The following is an 18,561-nucleotide window of genomic DNA, read 5'->3' as shown; positions in this document are numbered from 1 at the left end:
TGAATGAGAAAAGAAAATGGGCCATGGCAGAAAAACCACTACCATTTGCAACCACTGCCCTATTGTGAAGAGAAATGCAGGTGCATTTCGGTTCTCAGTACCTTTGTTGTTTTGTAATGTCAGAACACCTATAGGATACTTTAGCATGATGAATGTGGTTTAGGTAGGGGAGGACTATTACTAATATCCTGGATGCCAATCTGTTTCTGCTTTAGCCAACTTGTTTTGCCAAACCAATGGTGAGCCAGTGAGGTTGGTACCCAGGCGGCTGTACTGACCTGTACCGGCCCACTTTGACCCACAGGATGTCCTTATAGTGGGGCTTCTTCCCGGCCTGGCAGTCGTTACAGAACCAGCTGCCCTCGGGCATGTCGATGTTCAGACACTCCCGGTGGAAGGCAGCAGGACACGACTCACAGCACAGCAGACTGCCCCCTGGAGCAGGGGAGAGGAATAACAGTTTGTCTACTGAACTGGTCTATGGGATTGAAAACTCACATGAGTAAACAGAGATGTAACTGGGCTCTAGTACATACGAACTCTGATCATGTGTTCGGAGGAAATTGGACCCTGATCATGTAATGCATATGTGTATCTATGCATATCGGACTCTAACAACCCAACATATGTGGAGGCCGGCGTACCTTCAGAGCAGACAAAGCACCAGCTGACGTTGACGTGTTCATGGTTGCGGACTCCCTTGCGGGGGGTGAAGTGGTTGGGACACAGGAAACTGTTGTTGGCCAGGACCACACTGCCCGCTGCCATGCAGTAATCATTGGCATGGTACGCCACGGGGCAACGCACACAGCGCATCAGACGACCTACAGGACACACAACACAGGGGAGACAGAGGCACAATGAGCTGTTAGTTAGAATATCTGGTATACATATATTTACTTCCCACAGCTAATTTCAAGTAGTTGGTCTTTCTATCATGGCGTCGAATTGAACTAACTGAATTTCTTGTACAAAAAAAAAAATTATATATATTTTGCTAACATTTTTCAGTTTTCCAACTCCAACGTCATCCCTTTCTCCTGTAGAGTTACCAGGGTAAGGTGATTGCAATTAAGCAGATTTGCATAAAATCGAATGAAACTGAACTGTGCTGGGTGGAGCAGAGCAGCACACACCTTTGGGGACGGAGGGGTTGACAGGGTTAGTGATGAAGCAAGACAGACAGACGTGGAGGGAGCAGCGGAAGCCCCGGTGCAGAGGGGCAACGGGAGCGTGGTTGGCGATACACTCTCCATGGTAGAACTTCCCACACACTGGAATCATACAGCGCCTCACGTCCTCCCCTGGCTTCTTACACCCAAAACAGGTGTGGACACCTAGCAACAAACACATCAAGTTTAATAAACTGATTTGCTTTTACAAGCCAGAGAGAATGGTGGACGTTAGGATGAGAGGATGACTGAGGGGAGAGAATCAGCAAAATTGCGTGATACAATCAGATAGCACACTGATAACTTTATATGCAACTAATAATAGTCTTTCCACAATTTTGTCTGAGCAGGAATGAGGCATAAAAACGTGTTAATGAGGATAAAGTGGTTGTGTTTTTACAGAATATGTGCTTGACCCACCAGACTTGCACTCCTGGCAGACAAACTTCCCTTTAGGAGGCTCTATGAGGCCGATACACTGGAGGTGGAAGGCCCCACAACACTGGCCTTCACACAGCAGAAGCTCCCCAGTCTTCTCACATACCTACCATACAGTCCATAAAGGTTTACACAACATTAGAACAACATGTACACAGCTATCTGAAACTTTCTGATGGGCAAAGAGGAAATAGATTCCAAAATCACTTATAGCACTTTAACCTTTTCACGTGTGAGTTCCAAATATCTCTAACGGTCACCCCAGCGTGAGTTGTTTTATGCACATTCCAAAATGTGATTGTTACGCAATGCGACAGTTAACCCGTGCTGCCTGCTAATTATCTGTAGGCTATGTTTCAACTTGTAAATTTCAAATTATTTTCTAATAGGTTTTATTTTCTAACAACAATTTGAATTGAGGTGTGTTCCGCCTCCTCATTAATTCACGTAGAAGTAGCCCTGTGATGAGGTGTGAATGACGGAGTCAGGCGCAGGAGGGAAAACACAGAAATCCAGAGTTTATTCAGTGTACATGAATAAAGCGCAGCAAGCGTCAAAACGAAACTAGCACAAGGGAAAAATTCTACTTGGCTACATACAAGGAAAGAATAGCTCAACCGAGCTACTCACTCTCACAATGAACAATCACTCACAAAGGACAAGGCGGCAGAGGGAACACTTATACACAGACTAATGAGGGAATGAGTACCAGGTGTGTGTGTGATTGACAAGACAAGACAAGACAACTGGAGTGATGATAAATGGAGCGGTAGTGGCTAGTAAGCCGGTGACGACGAACGACGAAACCTGCCCGAGCAAGGAGGAAGGGCAGCCTCGGCTGAATTCGTGACAAGCCCATTTCACTGTTCCGGACAATTTATGTTTGAGGCTTTACTGAGCTGGTCTAACTTCTTCAAGGAGAGCCCAAGCACTTCCCCAGTGTTTACGCAGATCAAGTATGCAGACATTTGCGCTGTCTTGCACAAACTTTTTCCCCCTGGCACATTTTCTGGCTGGCGCTCGCATTGCCTTCATTGTTGAATTCCTAACAAATAATAACTTTGGACATGTGTGCATTCCTTTCAAAGTAAGTGCCTTATTTTCTGTATATTGTGTTGTCGTTTCCACTGTAGCATACAGTATGTACAGTACCAGTCAAATGTTTGGACACACCTACTCATTCAAGGGTTTTTCTTTATTTTAACTATTTTCTACATTGTAGAATAATAGTGAAGACATCAAAACTATGAAACAACACATATGGAATCATGTGGTAACCAAAAAAGTGTTAAACAAATCAAAATATATGTTATATTTGAGCTTCTTCAAATAGCCACTCTTTGTCTTGATGACAGCTTTGCACACTCTTGGCATTCTCTCAACCAGCTTCACCTGGAATGCTTTTCCAAAAGTCTTGAAGGAGTTCCCACATATGCTGAGAACTTGTTGCCTGCTTTTCCTTCACTCTGCGGTCTGACTCATCCCAAACCATCTCAATTTGGTTGAGGTCGGGGGATTGTGGAGGCCAGGTCATCTGACGCAGCACTCCATCACTCTCCTTCTTGGTAAAATAGCCCTTACACCGCCTGGAGGTGTGTGGGGTCATTGTCCTGTTGAAAAACAAATTATAGTGCCACTAAGCCCAAACCAGATGGGATGGCATATCACTGCAGAATGCTGTCGTAGCCATGCTGGTTAAGTGTGTCTTCAATTCTAAATAAATCACAGACATTGTCACCAGCAAAGCACCCCCACACCATAACACCTCCTCCTACATGCTTTACGGTGGGAAATACACATGCGGAGATCATCCGTTCACCCACACGACACGGCGGTTGGAACCAAAAATCTCAAATTTGGACTCCAGACCAAAGGACAAATTTCCACCGGTCTAATGTCCATTGCTCGTGTTTCTTGGCCCAAGCAAGTCTCTTCTTATTATTGGTGTCCTTTAGTAGTGGTTTCTTTGCAGCAATTCGACCATGAAGGCCTGATTCATACAGTCTCCTCTGAACAGTTGATGTTGAGATGTGTCTGTTACTTGAACTCTATGAAGCATTTATTTGGGCTGCAATTTCTGAAGCTGGTAACTCTGCAGCAGAGGTAACTCTGGATCTTTAATTCCTGTGGTGGTCCTCATGAGAGCCAGTTTCATCATTGCACTTGATGGTTTTTGCGACTGCACTTGAAGAAACTTTCAAAGTTCTTGAAATGTTCCGTATTGACTGACCTCCATGTCTTAAAGTAATGTTGGACTGTCATTTCTCTTTTCTTATTTGAGCTGTTCTTGCCATAATATGGACTTGGTCTTTTACCAAATAGGGCTATCTCCTTGTCACAATACAACTGATTGGTTCAAACGCATTAAGAAGGAAATAAATTCCACAAATTATATTTTAGGAAGGCACACCTGTTAATTGAAATGCATTCCAGGTGACTACCTCATGAAGTTGGCTGAGAGAATGCCAAGAGTGTGCAAAGCTGTCATCAAGGCAAAGGGTGGCTACTTTGAAGAATCTAAAATATTACATATATTTTGATTTGTTTAACACTTTTTTGGTTACTACATGATTCCATATGTGCTATTTCATAGTTTTGATATCTTCACTATTATTCTACAATGTAAAAAACAGTGAAAAATAAAACCCTTGAATGAGTAGGTGTGTCCAAACTTTTGACTGGTAGTGTATGTACAGTATATATGGAGCATAATGTATTTACAGTTTTATTCACGTTTTCATGTACTGGTGACAAATAATGCATTCCGATTATTGCATAGATTGTAATGGACACCTATGATGTGTGTAAAATACTTTTTTGAAGGTTGTATGATGAGCTAATGCTAAGCTATTTGCCAGCTATGTGTAGCACTATGTTTGTTGACATTATACAATGCATTCTGGGTGTCACGTAAACGTCTGTCAGACCAAAGATGTTATAATGAGGTGAAGGAGTGGTTCTCTCATCTTTGAAGTAAACTTCTGTAATTGAATGGAAGTGATTGCGTCAATCGAAACTGGACGTTCAAAATAAACTTTCTAATCACACAGGTTTGAGCGTATGCTGCAGGGACCACATGTCAAAGGGTTAAAAAAACATAAGGTAACTACTCTTACATTGGTGATGTGAGGCCTACTCACCTGACACACATTCTCCTTCAATGTGGCCGCGCCCCCTCTGTCCCCTATGATCTTCTTATTGGGGAAGAGTGTGTCATCACACAGTGAAGACTCCTCCCTCATGGATGAAAAGCTGCCATCGAAACTGGATGTAAAACCCTGAGGAGCAAAGAAGATGAAAATCAGCAGGACAGTTCAAGCACCAAAAGCCACATTGCAAGCAATCATGCCGTAACACTATTCGATGCAGAAACATTTCTTTCAGGTACGTATTGGTGCTTGTTTTAGTGTTTTTTTTTATTTGATAATTATTGTGTTTTTACAATTTTACCATATAAGTTCTATGTTATTATCAGGTAAAATGTATGAACCATAAAATAAAGCTGCAGATTTAACCTCTTGTCTGATCTCTGGGTCTATGGTGTCCCGCCCATCGTCATGGAGATCAGTGTCCTTAGTGGGGGGCGTGGTGAGGTCGAAGTCTGACCCCCTCGCCAGGCAATTCGGGGTCTGGGGGCAGGGTGCAGGCGTGCAGGGCAACGGCATGGAGGATGCAGGGGTGGATGTCATTGGTTGCTTGATCTTTGATTTAAAGGAGTGTTGTCCAGAGCCTGGGGGAAAAAACGGTCAAGTCAACTTTGACCCCAAGACCAATCAACCCTCTGAATTGACAATCATGAGGTAAATGAAAGCAGTATCACAAAGCCTTGTGACAAACAGTGTTTAGCCTTAGATTTCTTAATGCTTTTTCCGTACTCATCTTACACAAAAGTGGGAAAGACACTTAAGAACTGTGTAATGCGGACAGTTTGAGGGAGATCCTTCCTGTGTAGACTGACCTGAATGAACAGCATGGCTTGATGAGTTCAGGGACTTGACCTGTAATACATAATTAACCAGTCAACCCCTGCTGTAAGGCCTTCATTACTGTGAAAATCAATGGACCCATCAGATACAAAAATCCTTAAAGGGGCAATCTGCAATTGTTACATTTTTCTTTTAACTTTAAAATTAATTATATATAGCAATTTATTCTTGAAGAATGTAATGTATAAATGCCTCATGAGCTTAGTTCAACTGTCTAACCCATTCAGACCCAAAATATAACATTTTTCACTATAACATTTTTCACAAATGTAAACAAACACTGTATAGCTTCAAAACATGGTTAAAACTATCATTTTGATCTCATAGATGGTCAGTCCTTGCATCCATAGACCCATCTATGAATTTAGTGGTTACATTTCTCCAGCTCCATCCCTAAGCTCTTTACCCAAAAAGGTGGCGGGGTCTGCACTTTGTTGTTGTTTGAACTGCAGATTGTCCCTTTAATGAACAAAGCACAACCATTCCCTAACCCCTCCATACCTTCTTCTTTGGGATTGTGGCAGCCTCCGAGTATTCCAGAATCTTCAGAGTGGGTTTCCTCTGTCTCTTACGGATGGTTTCCAAGTAAGGAACGTCACCTGCCACAGGACAGTGTTATTATGGACCTTTACACACATCTGGGATAATGAGGTGTTTAGGATCTAAGACCCCTACTACAGAGGAGTAATGTAATAAAAACATTCCTTGCTTTCACGAGTGGCGCAGTGGTCTAAGGCACTGCATCGCAGTGCTAGCTGTGCCACTAGAGATCCTGGTTCGAATCCAGGCTCTGTCGTAGCCGGCCGCGACCGGGAGACCCATGGGGCGGCGCACAATTGGCCAAGCGTCGTCCAGGGTAGGGGAGGGAATGGCCGGCAGGGGATGGAGCTCAGTTGGTAGAGCATGGTAGAGTTTGCAACGCCAGGGTTGTGGGTTCGATAAAAATAATGTATGTGCTAACTGTAAGTCGCTCTGGATAAGAGCGTCTGCTAAATGACTAAAATGTAAAATGTAAATGTTTCACGGTACATTGCTTAGCAAAAACATTTTGTAATTTTTTGCAAATCAACCAAAGTATACATTTGATGTGTTAAAGGGATGTAGCTCAGTTGGTAGAGCATGGCGTTTGCAACACCAGGGTTGTGGGTTTGATTCCCACGGGGGGCCAGTATGAAAAAATAAAAAATAATGTATGTACTCACTAACTGTAAGTCGCTCTGGATAAGAGCGTCTGCTAAATGACTAAAAATGTAAAAATGTTAATGTTGGTTAATGGTTTCTCACCAACATTCTTTGTCAGACTGTCGCACAACAGCGAAGGGTCTGCTTCAGGAGGCAGGGTTAGAGTATCTATGGACAGGATAGGTGCATCCTGAGGAGGAGTGTTCTCTATTGGGGGAGGGACTTGTCCATTCAGAGTCTTGGATGGTTCAGGAAGTGGGTTCAGAGGGGCGTGGTCATGTGTGGTTTTCCCTGATGGTACGGGATATGGTTTGTTGCTGTTGGACTGTGCCACCTGGAAAAACATGAAGAGGGTATAAAGCTGGTACAAAACCCTGAAAATCCAAGAGATGTAATACTGTATGTTTGAGTGAGCTACCTTTCCCAAAGACTGGAGGGCCTTTTTCTGTTTCTTCCTTGTGGAGAATATCTGATCATAATCTTCTGTCCATTCTATGAGTCTTTTGCTTGGTTTTCTAATTCGTTTATGTGCTGATGGAGGACAAGTGTGCAAAAAGTATGAATACATGTAAAAACCATGAAATGTCATGATCTACAGAAAATTAGGCATCATGGCCCTGAATTGGACGCTTTTACTTCATAGCTTTTGATATTTTCCTTATGGTATAATTCCTGAAGCAAAGTCAATGCATTGATCAGTAATAATCTCCTTTGGGATACCATTCTGTCAAACCAAGAAAAAAACCCTCTTCCTTACCTGTGGGAGCCTCCAGGCGTTCCCCAGTTCTTGGTGTAGTGTTTGCAGTATTGGTGGCAGGGATAGTCTGCTGGTCCAACCCTGTCTTTGTCTGAAAGGACACCGATGGGTCTGCACCACCCTGCTCCAAACGCACCATGTTCTGTAGTCTCTCATTCGTTAGCCCACTGCAGCCCTCCCCCACCCCCCCTAATGTTCCTGAATCCTGGTCAACCTTCTGCCAAGCATTGCTCGGAAGGTGGTGTGAGGTCTCCATCTCAAGGTAGCCAGGTCCAGGAGACCTCTTACCACAAGGCACTTTTCCATTACGTTTATTTTTAGTCCCAGACAAGCCTCTCTTTTTGGCTGGCCTTTTCAAGTCCTGGTTTGTGCTGCCTTCAAGTTGTGGGGTTTCTACTTTCAGAGAAGACTTGAGCTTGGGTTTGGCCTTTGTTTTTCCCTTGCCCTGTTGACTTTTACTGAGACTAGGGCCTTGACCGAGTGACTCCTCTCCCAGTAAGGGTGGACTCACTGATGGCTCCTCTTTTACATGGGCACTAGGTGGTCCGATTTCCAGCTCCAAGGGTGTACCATCTTTCTCCCTGGTATCATGCATGTCCTTCAGCAGCATGAGGATAGTACTGAACTTGTAGTTAGTGTTTGGTTTAAAAGACACATGTTTTCCATCACCATCACTTGATTCCAGGGACTTGAAGGATAACTCTTTGATGTCTTTGAAGGCGTCCATGGGAGAGAAGCATGGCGAGGGAGAGGAACAGGAGGAGATGTGAGACAGACAGTTCTCTTTCTTTGCCTTCCCAGAAGTTAGAGGTATGAAGTCCACAGGCATCTGGGATACCAAGATGCCCTCATTTTCCGTCTTAACCTCTGCCTCAAAGTCCTTCGACCTGGTGAACTTTGATGAGGAGCAATTTGGCAAAGCTGTGATCTGATTATCGTTGTCAACCATTGAAGATTTGTCCTCTGTATAACAGTCTGTTTTGGTCTCTGGTTTATCAGAGGTAGTGTTTGTGGAAGATGAGACCTTCCGCTCAGCTTCCTCCATAGCTTTAAGTGCTCTGGTCATCAGGTGGTTGCTAGCGGGCAGATGCGCAGGCTGCTTGCCCAGGGCCTTCGACTGATCAGAGAGCTTGGGCACACTTAAGATTGGAGTATTAAACTGATCACCAGTCATTTCTTGGACTGTTGCATTGGACGCTGGAGTCTTCGACTGATCAGCAGGGCGTTCTTTGACTATTACACTGGACACTGGAGTCTTCAACTGATCACTAGAGCATAATTTGATTGCCACACTGGACACTTGAGTCTTTCTGTTGACAGCAGCTGCAGTTTGAGTCTTTTTCTTGCAGAGGCCCTTGCTAAAGGAACTGTGTTTAGATATGGAGGTGGTAGTGTTGAGTCGCCTGTCTTTTCCTGGTTTGCTGAACCACAGGCCAGTTTGGACTTCAGGCTGCTTCTTCACTTCTTTTACTTCTGGAACTGAGGGATGAGTCTGAGAGGGCTTGGATTGACGCTCAAGTGTTTTAGGACACAAAATATTGGGGATAGAGTCTAGGTCCGAATATGGACATTCTTCTATGTCCCCCTCTGGCTTGTCAGTGCTGCCAAATGTTTTGGTGTTGAATAACTCATTTTTAGCTTTTGATGCTTTACTTTGCTTCTTCTTCCTCTGAGGCTTCTTGGAAATGCTTCCTTTCGTTGAGGAAGGTTTACTTTGTGGTGACACAGTTCCGTTTGTTAAGTGACTTGGTGCAGGGGGTATAGAGGCGGATGGAATGGAGGAAGGGGGAATTGGAAGGGCCTTGTCCTCATTCTCTGATGTGAACCCATCATGGAGGGTTGTATCTATGGAGTCAGGTATAGAGGAAACCATTTTGGGCCGCTCTGGGAGGACAGCTTCTGCCTCAGCCACACTGGTTTTCCAAGACGCCTTAAAACGCTTGGGTATCTATGGAGGAAAATAAAGTGTTTTTGTAATCACAAATATTTGTATTTTAGATACATTCAGGTAAAACATGATTGATTATTGTCCAACATACAAAAAAGCTGTGCCACATGTTTGATTCACATGAATAATTACAGTGTATTTGTAGTCTTTGTCTCTTTGCCTTCCTCTCCTGCGTATCAAGGGGAGCTGTTCAAACTCAAAGCCTCCATGAAAAGTGTGTGTAGCTTTCCCTGCGACCCAGGCCAGTTCGACAGGCTCCCCAAAGGTCCTGATGTGGTACTGCCGACAAGGCCTATCACTGGGCTCTGAAACATCACCACACAGGAGCAAAGGACCAGGGCCACTAGGTATTAGTGTTTGTAGATTTCATATTAATTTAACCTTTATCACAGGTATAAAATAGATTTAGCAAGAGAGATGTGTCAATTTCAATGTAAAGTGGATTGTGAAATATAACACATCCAAGGTAGTGCAAATCTGTTCAACAAGATCAGTTCAAACCAAACAATGGCTTGTTAAAATAATACCCAGGACCAGGGCCTACCTTTCATTTTGTGGTAGGTTCCCTGTACTGGGTCAACTGTCATCTCACAAGGCCACCAGGGTCTTCGGTTGAACTTTGCCCATATAACTTCACCCTCTAAAAACTTTACAGGTGGAAGGGACTTCTTCTTTGGGCTGTCCATCTGTTGACAGACACCAAATAAATCAATATTTAAATTACCTCAAGACATGTTTAAAAAGGTTTAAATTCATGTTATATTATATATATATATATATATATATATATATATATATATATATATATATACAGTGGGGAGAACAAGTATTTGATACACTGCCGATTTTGCAGGTTTTCCTACTTACAAAGCATGTAGTGGTCTGTAATTTTTATCATAGGTACACTTCAACTGTGAGAAACGGAATCTAAAACAAAAATCCAGAAAATCACATTGTATGATTTTTAAGTAATTAATTTGCATTTTATGGCATGACATAAGTATTTGATCACCTACCAACAGGTAAGAATTCCGGCTCTCACAGACCTGTTAGTTTTTCTTTAAGAATCCCTCCTGTTCTCCACTCATTACCTGTATTAACTGCACCTGTTTGAACTCGTTACCTGTATAAAAGACACCTGTCCACACACTCAATCAAACAGACTCCAACCTCTCCACAATGGCCAAGACCAGAGAGCTGGGTAAGGACATCAGGGATAAAATTGTAGACCTGCACAAGGCTGGGATGGGCTACAGGACAATAGGCAAGCAGCTTGGTGAGAAGGCAACAACTGTTGGCGCAATTATTAGAAAATGGAAGAAGTTCAAGATGACGGTCAATCAACCTCGGTCTGGGGCTCCATGCAAGATCTCACCTCGTGGGGCATCAATGATCATAAGGAAGGTGAGGGATCAGCCCAGAACTACACGGCAGGACCTGGTCAATGACCTGAAGAGAGCTGGGACCACAGTCTCAAAGAAAACCATTAGTAACACACTACGCCGTCATGGATTAAAATCCTGCAGCGCACGCAAGGTCCCCCTGCTCAAGCCAGCGCATGTCCAGGCCCGTCTGAAGTTTGCCAATGACCATCTGGATGATCCAGAGGAGGAATGGGAGAAGGTCATGTGGTCTGATGAGACAAAAATATAGCTTTTTGGTCTAAACTCCACTCGCCGTGTTTGGAGGAAGAAGAAGGATGAGTACATCCCCAAGAACACCATCCCAACCGTGAAGCATGGAGGTGGAAACATCATTCTTTGGGGATGCTTTTCTGCGAAGGGGACAGGACGATTGCACCGTATTGAGGGGAGGATGGATGGGGCCATGTATTGCAAGATCTTGGCCAACAACCTCCTTCCCTCAGTAAGAGCATTGAAGATGGGTCGTGGCTGGGTCTTCCAGCATGACAACGACCCGAAACACACAGCCAGGGCAACTAAGGAGTGGCTCCGTAAGAAGCATCTCAAGGTCCTGGAGTGGCCTAGCCAGTCTCCAGACCTGAACCCAATAGAACATCTTTGGAGGGAGCTGAAAGTCCGTATTGCCCAGCGACAGCCCTGAAACCTGAAGGATCTGGAGAAGGTCTGTATGGAGGAGTGGGCCAAAATCCTTGCTGCAGTGTGTGCAAACCTGGTCAAGACCTACAGGAAATGTATGATCTTAAATTAATTACTTAAAAATCATACAATGTGATTTTCTGGATTTTTGTTTTAGATTCCGTCTCTCACAGTTGAAGTGTACCTATGATAAAAATTACAGACCTCTACATGCTTTGTAAGTAGGAAAACCTGCAGAATCGGCAGCGTATCAAATACTTGTTCTCCCCACTGTATATATATATATAAAGTACTATATCAGAATTGACATGCCAATTTAAATATGCAAATGTAATATTCTGTCAAAACATATACAAGCATTCCAATATTTTCCAAGACTATACAGTTGCTGAGTGGCCAGGACCACAGTCATGATACATCAACAACCAATCTGGTTGCTTTTGAAGTGTATTAGGAGGTAAATTAGGTTAGGTAAAGTTAAATCCCTGCAACTCTATCCTAATTTTCACCAGATGCAAGATAGTGCAAACCCACATTATATTACCAACTGTCTTTTTAAAAATCTCGAAGGAACTTTTTTTAAACATTAAAATGCATATATCAGCTCTGTGCACACTCTCTGGCCTAGATGTCAGTCAACCTTACTAAACTTGTATCAACTGATCATGCATAACATCCCAGCCACTAAACAAAGCTCTGGATATGGCCTGACTAATTACTTTTCTCTGTGCAGGTGTTATTATTGATTGCAATTCACCATATGATATGCTGGAATTACATGGATCCTCTCCAGCTATGAGGATCTTATCTATTATAGAGGAAGTGACCTTGCTTGACCTTTCTGGCTAATTAGTTAGGATTTAGGCCTCTCACTATCTTCATTGACATTTCACATATAATCAAAACCAATAAGCTTGACAATTTATGTTGCGCAGTAAAACTGGACTCACTGGACCCTAGTGCCGGATCATCGCAACTAGCTAGCTGCAACCGAATGGCTGTTGACGTTGGCTAATTACCATTGCCCCTTAGCAAGCACCAGTTAGCCTTGAGCTAGCCTCGAGCCAGGCCCATCTCCCAGCTATCTACCTCTCTGTCAACACCTCCTAGTGTTGACACGGAGCCCCGCCGATCCAACACGACTGGTCTGCCGACGAAATTGTCTGATGTGGTTTCAAAAGGCTTCCCGTTACGACGTCGACCACGAAGACCCATCTGCTAGCCCCGGCCCGCTAGCACACGCAAGCCGTGGCCTCTTGCCCGCCAGTGCTGTAGCAGCCCCCGAACTACCTCCGAACTCTCCTATTGCTGTTCACCAGACCTTATGATAACTCAGCTATACAGCTGATGCCTGCTGGACTATTCCTTTATACGGTACCGCATCCTGTTTATGTTTAGCCTCAGCCGAAACTTTGTCCCCATTACCAACTGTTGTCTTAGCTCTCTTGAATAACACCTGTGATTGCTTTATGCCTCTCTCCCATGTCAATATGCCTTGCTTATTGCTGTTTTGGTTATTTCTTATTGTACTATTTCACTGTAGATCCCCCAGCCTAGCTCAACCTGCCTTAGATAGCTCCTTTGTCCCACCCCCCATACACGTGGAGACCGACTCAATCGGTGCCTCCAGTGATGCTATCTCTTTCATCGTTACCCAACGCTTAGGTTTACCTCCACTGTACTCATATCCTTCCATATCCTTGTCTGTACATAATGCCCTGAATCTATTCTACAATGCCCGGAAATCTGCCCCTTTTTTTCTCTGTACCCAACGCACTAGAAGACCAGTTCTTAAAGCCTTTAGCCATTTCCTTATTCTACTCCTCCTCTGTTCCTCTGGTGATGTAGAGGTTAACCCAGGGCCTGTAGCCCCCAGTATCCCTTCTACTCCCCAGGCGTTATCATTTGTTGACTTATGTAACCGTAAAAGCCTTGGTTTCTTGCACGTTAACATCCGAAGCCTCCTCCCTAAGTTTGAGTTATTCACTGCGTTAGCACACTCCGCCAACCCTGATGTTCTAGCAGTGTCTGAATCCTGGTTTAAGAAGGCCACTAAAAATTCAGACATTTCCATCCCCAACTACAACATTTTCCGTCTCGATAGAACTGCCAAAGGGGGTGGGGTTGCAATATACTGTAGAGATAGCCTGCAGAGCTCTATCATACTATCCAGGTCTGTGCCCAAACAGTTTGAGCTTCTACTTCTAAAAATCCACCTTTCCAGAAATAAGTCTCTCACTGTTGTCGCTTGCGACAGACCCCCCTCAGCCCCGAGCTGTGCCCTGGACACCATATGTGAACTGATTGCCCCCCATCTATCCTCAGAGTTCGTACTGCTTGGTGACCTAAACTGGGATATGCTTAACACCCCTGTCAACCTACAATCTAAACTAGATGCCCTCAATCTCACACAAATTATCAATGAACCTACCAGGTACAACCCTAAATCTGTAAACATGGGCACCCTCATAGATATCATCCTGACAAATTTAACCTCTAAATACACCTCCGCTCTCTTCAACCAGGATCTCAGCGATCACTGCCTTATTGCCTGCGTCCGTAATGGGTCCGTGCTCAAACGACCACCCCTCATCACTGTCAAACGTTCCCTAAAACACTTTAGCGAGCAGGCCTTTCTAATTGACCTGGCCCGGGTATCCTGGATGGATATTGACCTCATTCCGTCAGTATAGGATGACTGGTTGTTCTTTAAAAATGCTTTCCTCTCAATCTTAAATAAGCATGCCTCATTCAAAAAATTCAGAACTAAGAACAGATATAGCCCCTGGTTCTCCTCAGACTTGACTGCCCTTGACCAGCACAAAAACATCCTGTGGCGTACTGCATTAGCATCGAACAGCCCCCGCGATATGCAACTTTTCAGGGAAGTCAGGAACTAATATACACAATCAGTTAGGAAAGCAAAGGCTAGCTTTTTCAAACAGAAATGTGCATCCTGTAGCACTAACTCCGAAAGGTTTTGGGACACTGTAAAGTCCATGGAGAATAAGAGCACCTCCTCCCAACTGCCCACTGCACTGAGGCTAGGAAACACTGTCACCACCGATAAATCTACAATAATCGAGAATTTCAACAAGCATTTTGCTACGGCTGGCCATGCTTTCCACCTGGCTACCACTACCCCGGCCACCAACTCTGCACCCTCCGCTGCAACTTGCCCATGCCCCCCTCAGACAGCTGATGTTCTGAAAAATCTGGACCCCTACAATTCAGCTGGGCTAGACAATCTGGACCCTTTCTTTCTAAAATTAGCCGCCGAAATTGTCGCAACCCCTATTACTAGCCTGTTCAACCTCTCTTTCGTAATGTCTGAGATCCCCAGAGATTGGAAAGCTGCCGCGGTCATCCCCCTCTTCAAAGGGGGTGACACTCTAGATACAAACTGTTACAGACCTATATCCATCCTGCCCTGCCTTTCGAAAGTATTTGAAAGCCAAGTTAACATACAGATCACCGACCATTTCGAATCCCACCGTACCTTCTCCGCTATGCAATCCGGTTTCCGAGCTGTTCATGGGTGCACCTCAGCCACGCTCAAGGTCCTAAACGATATTATAACCGCGATCGATAAAAGGCAGTACTGCGCAGCCGTCTTCATCGACCTGGCCAAGGCTTTCGACTCTGTCAACCACCGCATTCTTATTGGCAGACTAAATAGCCTTGGTTTCTCAAATGACTGCCTCGTCTGGTTCACCAACTACTTCTCAGATAGAGTTCAATGTGTCAAATCGGAGGGCCTGTTGTCTGGACCTCTGGCAGTCTCTATGGGGGTGCCACAGGGTTCAATTCTCAACTCTATTCTCTGTGTATATCAATGATGTCGCTCTTGCTGCTGGTGACGCTCGGATCCACCTCTATGTGGACGACACCATTTTGTATATATCTGGCCCTTCATTGGACACTGTGTTAACAAACCTCCAAACGAGCTTCAACGCCATACAACACTCCTTCCGTAGCCTCCAACTGCTCTTAAACACTAGTAAAACTAAATGCATGCTCTTCAATCGAACGCTGCTTGCACCCGCCCACCAGACTAGAATCACTACTCTCGGCGGGTCTGACCTAGAGTATGTGGACAACTACAAATACCTAGGTGTCTGGTTAGACTGTAAACTCTCCTTCCAGACTCACATTAAGCATCTCCAATCAAAAGTTAGATCTAGAATCGGCTTCCTATTTCGCAACAAAGCCTCCTTCACTCATGCTGCCAAACATGCCCTCGTAAAACTGACTATCCTACCGATCCTTGACTTCGGCGATGTCATTTACAAAATAGCCTCCAACACTCTACTCAGCAAATTGGATGTAGTCTATCACAGTGCCATCCGTTTTGTCACCAAAGCCCCATATACTACCCACCATTGTGCCCTGTACGCTCTTGTTGGCTGGCCCTCACTGTATATTCGTCGCCAAACCCACTGGCTCCAGGTCATCTATAAATCACTGCTAGGCAAATCCCCGTCTTATCTTAGCTCACTGGTCACCATAGCAACACCCACCCGTAGTCTGCGCTCCAGCAGGTATATCTCACTGGTCATCCCCAAAGCCAACACCCCCTTTGGCCGCCATTCCTTCCAGTTCTCTGCTGCCAATGACTGGAACGAACTGCAAAAATCTCTGAAGCTGGAGACTCTTATCTCCCTCACTAACTTTAAGCGTCAGTTGTCAGAGAAGCTTACCGATCACTGCACTTGTACACAGCCATTCTGAAATTAGCCCACCCAACTACCTCATCCACATATTGTTCTTTATTTTGCTAATTTGCACCCCAGTATCTCTATTTGCACATCATCTTTTGCACATCTATCATTCCAGTGTTAATACGAAATTGTAACTATTTTGCACTATGGCCTATTTATTGCCTTACCTCCATAACTTACTACATTCACACACACTGTATATATATTTTCTGTTGTATTTTTGACTTTATGTTTTGTTTACCCCATATGTAACTCTGTGTTGTTGTTTTTATCGCACTGCTTTGCTATATCTTGGCCAGGTCGCAGTTGTAAATGAGAACTTGTTCTCAACTGGCTTACCTGGTTAAATAAAGGTGAAATAAAAAAATAAAAAAATAAAAAAACAGGTGATCTGGACTGAAAAGGAAGTACCCAGGCCAGAACTGTGACATGTTACAGGATTAAATATGAGGGCTGTTGGGTACTATATGATGTTGCTGTGAATAGCCATGTTATGTAAAAGGTCATAACAGTAGTAGGACTTGCCATTGCAGGCCCAGAGGGGCTATTCCCAAAAGAGAGCGGCTCACAGTCACTCCCCCAGACCCCGTCTGAACCTTCATGTGCCGTTAATGGGGGGACACTAGGGGACTGCAAGCCTTTACCCACAGATAGCCCTGGCTCCAGTAATTGTTTTACCTTAAAGTTGAAAAATTCAGGAAGTGGTTCAGGTGACTTTCCAACTTTTCTTTGTCTGTCTGTCAGAGGTAAAGCTGTATCGTCATCATCATCCTCTTCATCATCATCATCATCAAACAAAGTGGACTCAAAGGGCAGGTAGCCATTCGCAAAAGGGCTATTGCTATCCAGTGAGAAGGCTGGACTAGATTGGTCAGAGAAGCAACAGTCACTCTTCTTCTCCACACTAGGATTAGTCTTACTGGTGTCTGTGTCTCTGCTGCCTGGCTGGGGAGCTGTGAGGGCCAAGGAATTCCCAAAGTCAGTTTTCCCAACAGCATTCCGGGTGTGCGAGTCCTCCCTGGAGCCCTGGGAGGCCCTCTCCCCCTCTCCAAGCAGTACCAGGTCCGGGTGGCTGACCATGGTGGTCAGGTGCTGTAGCCTTCTCAGAGGACTGTAGGAAGAGGATAGGTCCTTGTGCATGAACCCATAGGTGGATGGAGGTTTGAGGCCAGGGGCGGTGGACAGCTGCATGGCATGTGAAGGGTCTAGTCTAGAATTGGGGTTATTGTGCTTTGAGGAGGGAGAGACGGGGTCATTGGGGGCAGAGGTCAATGTTGGGTCAGAGTGACAGGCCTGAGCATCGCTGATGGGCAGTTCATAGGGCCAACTCATCCTAGCAAGGCTCCATCCTAAACATAAAAAAAACATTAATTGTATGGATTTGCAATTATTGATCACATACAATTTGTTTTATTGTTCGTTGTTAGCTAGTATAGAGAGTGGCAAAATGGGGATGCTAAGAAGTTATATTATTGAAAAGTTATCAAAAACAATAGTGTTGTAAAATTGGGAAGGTTTTAAATTACTGAGTTTCGTTATATATAAAAATGTGAGATGGTTTTCTTGCCCCACCTCAAAAATGAGAGAAAATAAAGTATTAGGCAACAGTGTCATCATCATTCCACTCCTCGCTACACCGCCAAGAACGTGGACCTGTGGCAACCTATTGCGCGTTTGGCAGGCCGCTGGTTATGTTAAAATTAGACCAGAGTAACTGTAATGACACGCTGTCCTGCCCAGCGACAACGAAGGGTTAAGTTGATTTCAAAAGGCTGGTGTAGAAATAGCGAAACCATGAATAAAATGGACAGCTCTTGACAGCGCCTGTGCATCAACTCTGTGTGCCACGGCTCACGAGGCACCACAGAGATATAGGTTTAGTGCATAGCTGGCACGCGAACATACAGTATCGACACACAAGTTCACACTGCCACACATACGTACAGACTTCCACCGACAGACGTATACTGTACACAATGACGGAATGTTTAAACAAATAAAAACGCGTATGACAATGATATGCCGCAAGAATCTTACCATTTAAATGTCGGTCACCGCAAAAACAACTGTCAACCCTTTCATTTCTGTCATTAAATATGCTATTTTCGAATTTTGTGAAAGCGGATGAGGAGAATCCCAGCAGCAGCAATACTAGGCCAGGATCCTGTGGACATACACTCTCTCTACTTGCGATAGCTCTTACACCACCCGCGGCCCCTTCAAACGATAAATATATGCATGCATTTCACTTACTGAGAGAACCACCCCTTTACAGCGACATATCATACAGTGCTATA

The 18,561-nt window shown here is 44.4% G+C and overlaps 2 protein-coding genes across 2 annotated transcripts in view; both read right to left on the bottom strand.

Annotated features, from left to right (window-relative positions):
• The window catches only part of LOC121551679 (histone-lysine N-methyltransferase, H3 lysine-36 specific), a 24,279-nt gene extending 14,802 nt beyond the window's left edge, over positions 1-9,477 (bottom strand). The window contains exons 1-11 of the mRNA XM_041864391.2: positions 7,536-9,477; positions 7,197-7,309; positions 6,881-7,112; positions 6,098-6,195; positions 5,569-5,608; positions 5,126-5,340; positions 4,751-4,888; positions 1,593-1,716; positions 1,137-1,337; positions 645-824; positions 279-435 (exon numbers count right to left, since the gene is read on the bottom strand). Of these exons, the coding sequence (XP_041720325.1) occupies positions 279-435; positions 645-824; positions 1,137-1,337; positions 1,593-1,716; positions 4,751-4,888; positions 5,126-5,340; positions 5,569-5,608; positions 6,098-6,195; positions 6,881-7,112; positions 7,197-7,309; positions 7,536-9,408 (3,371 nt within the window). The 5' untranslated portion in view covers positions 9,409-9,477. The remainder of the gene's footprint in view (positions 1-278; positions 436-644; positions 825-1,136; positions 1,338-1,592; positions 1,717-4,750; positions 4,889-5,125; positions 5,341-5,568; positions 5,609-6,097; positions 6,196-6,880; positions 7,113-7,196; positions 7,310-7,535) is intronic.
• Positions 9,440-18,561, bottom strand: LOC121550640 (histone-lysine N-methyltransferase, H3 lysine-36 specific-like). Its single transcript, XM_041862976.1, has 5 exons — positions 18,302-18,561; positions 16,943-17,613; positions 10,028-10,169; positions 9,616-9,788; positions 9,440-9,448 (listed from the first exon to the last, which is right to left on the bottom strand). The coding sequence occupies exons 2-5, from the start codon at positions 17,594-17,596 to the stop codon at positions 9,440-9,442; spliced, it is 978 nt and encodes a 325-aa protein (XP_041718910.1). The 5' UTR covers positions 17,597-17,613; positions 18,302-18,561.

Source organism: Coregonus clupeaformis, chromosome 35, assembly GCF_020615455.1.
Source record: "Coregonus clupeaformis isolate EN_2021a chromosome 35, ASM2061545v1, whole genome shotgun sequence".
Taxonomy (NCBI): Eukaryota; Metazoa; Chordata; class Actinopteri; order Salmoniformes; family Salmonidae; genus Coregonus; species Coregonus clupeaformis.
Note: the sequence above shows the minus strand (reverse complement) of the source record. Positions and strands in the feature narration are given on the sequence as shown.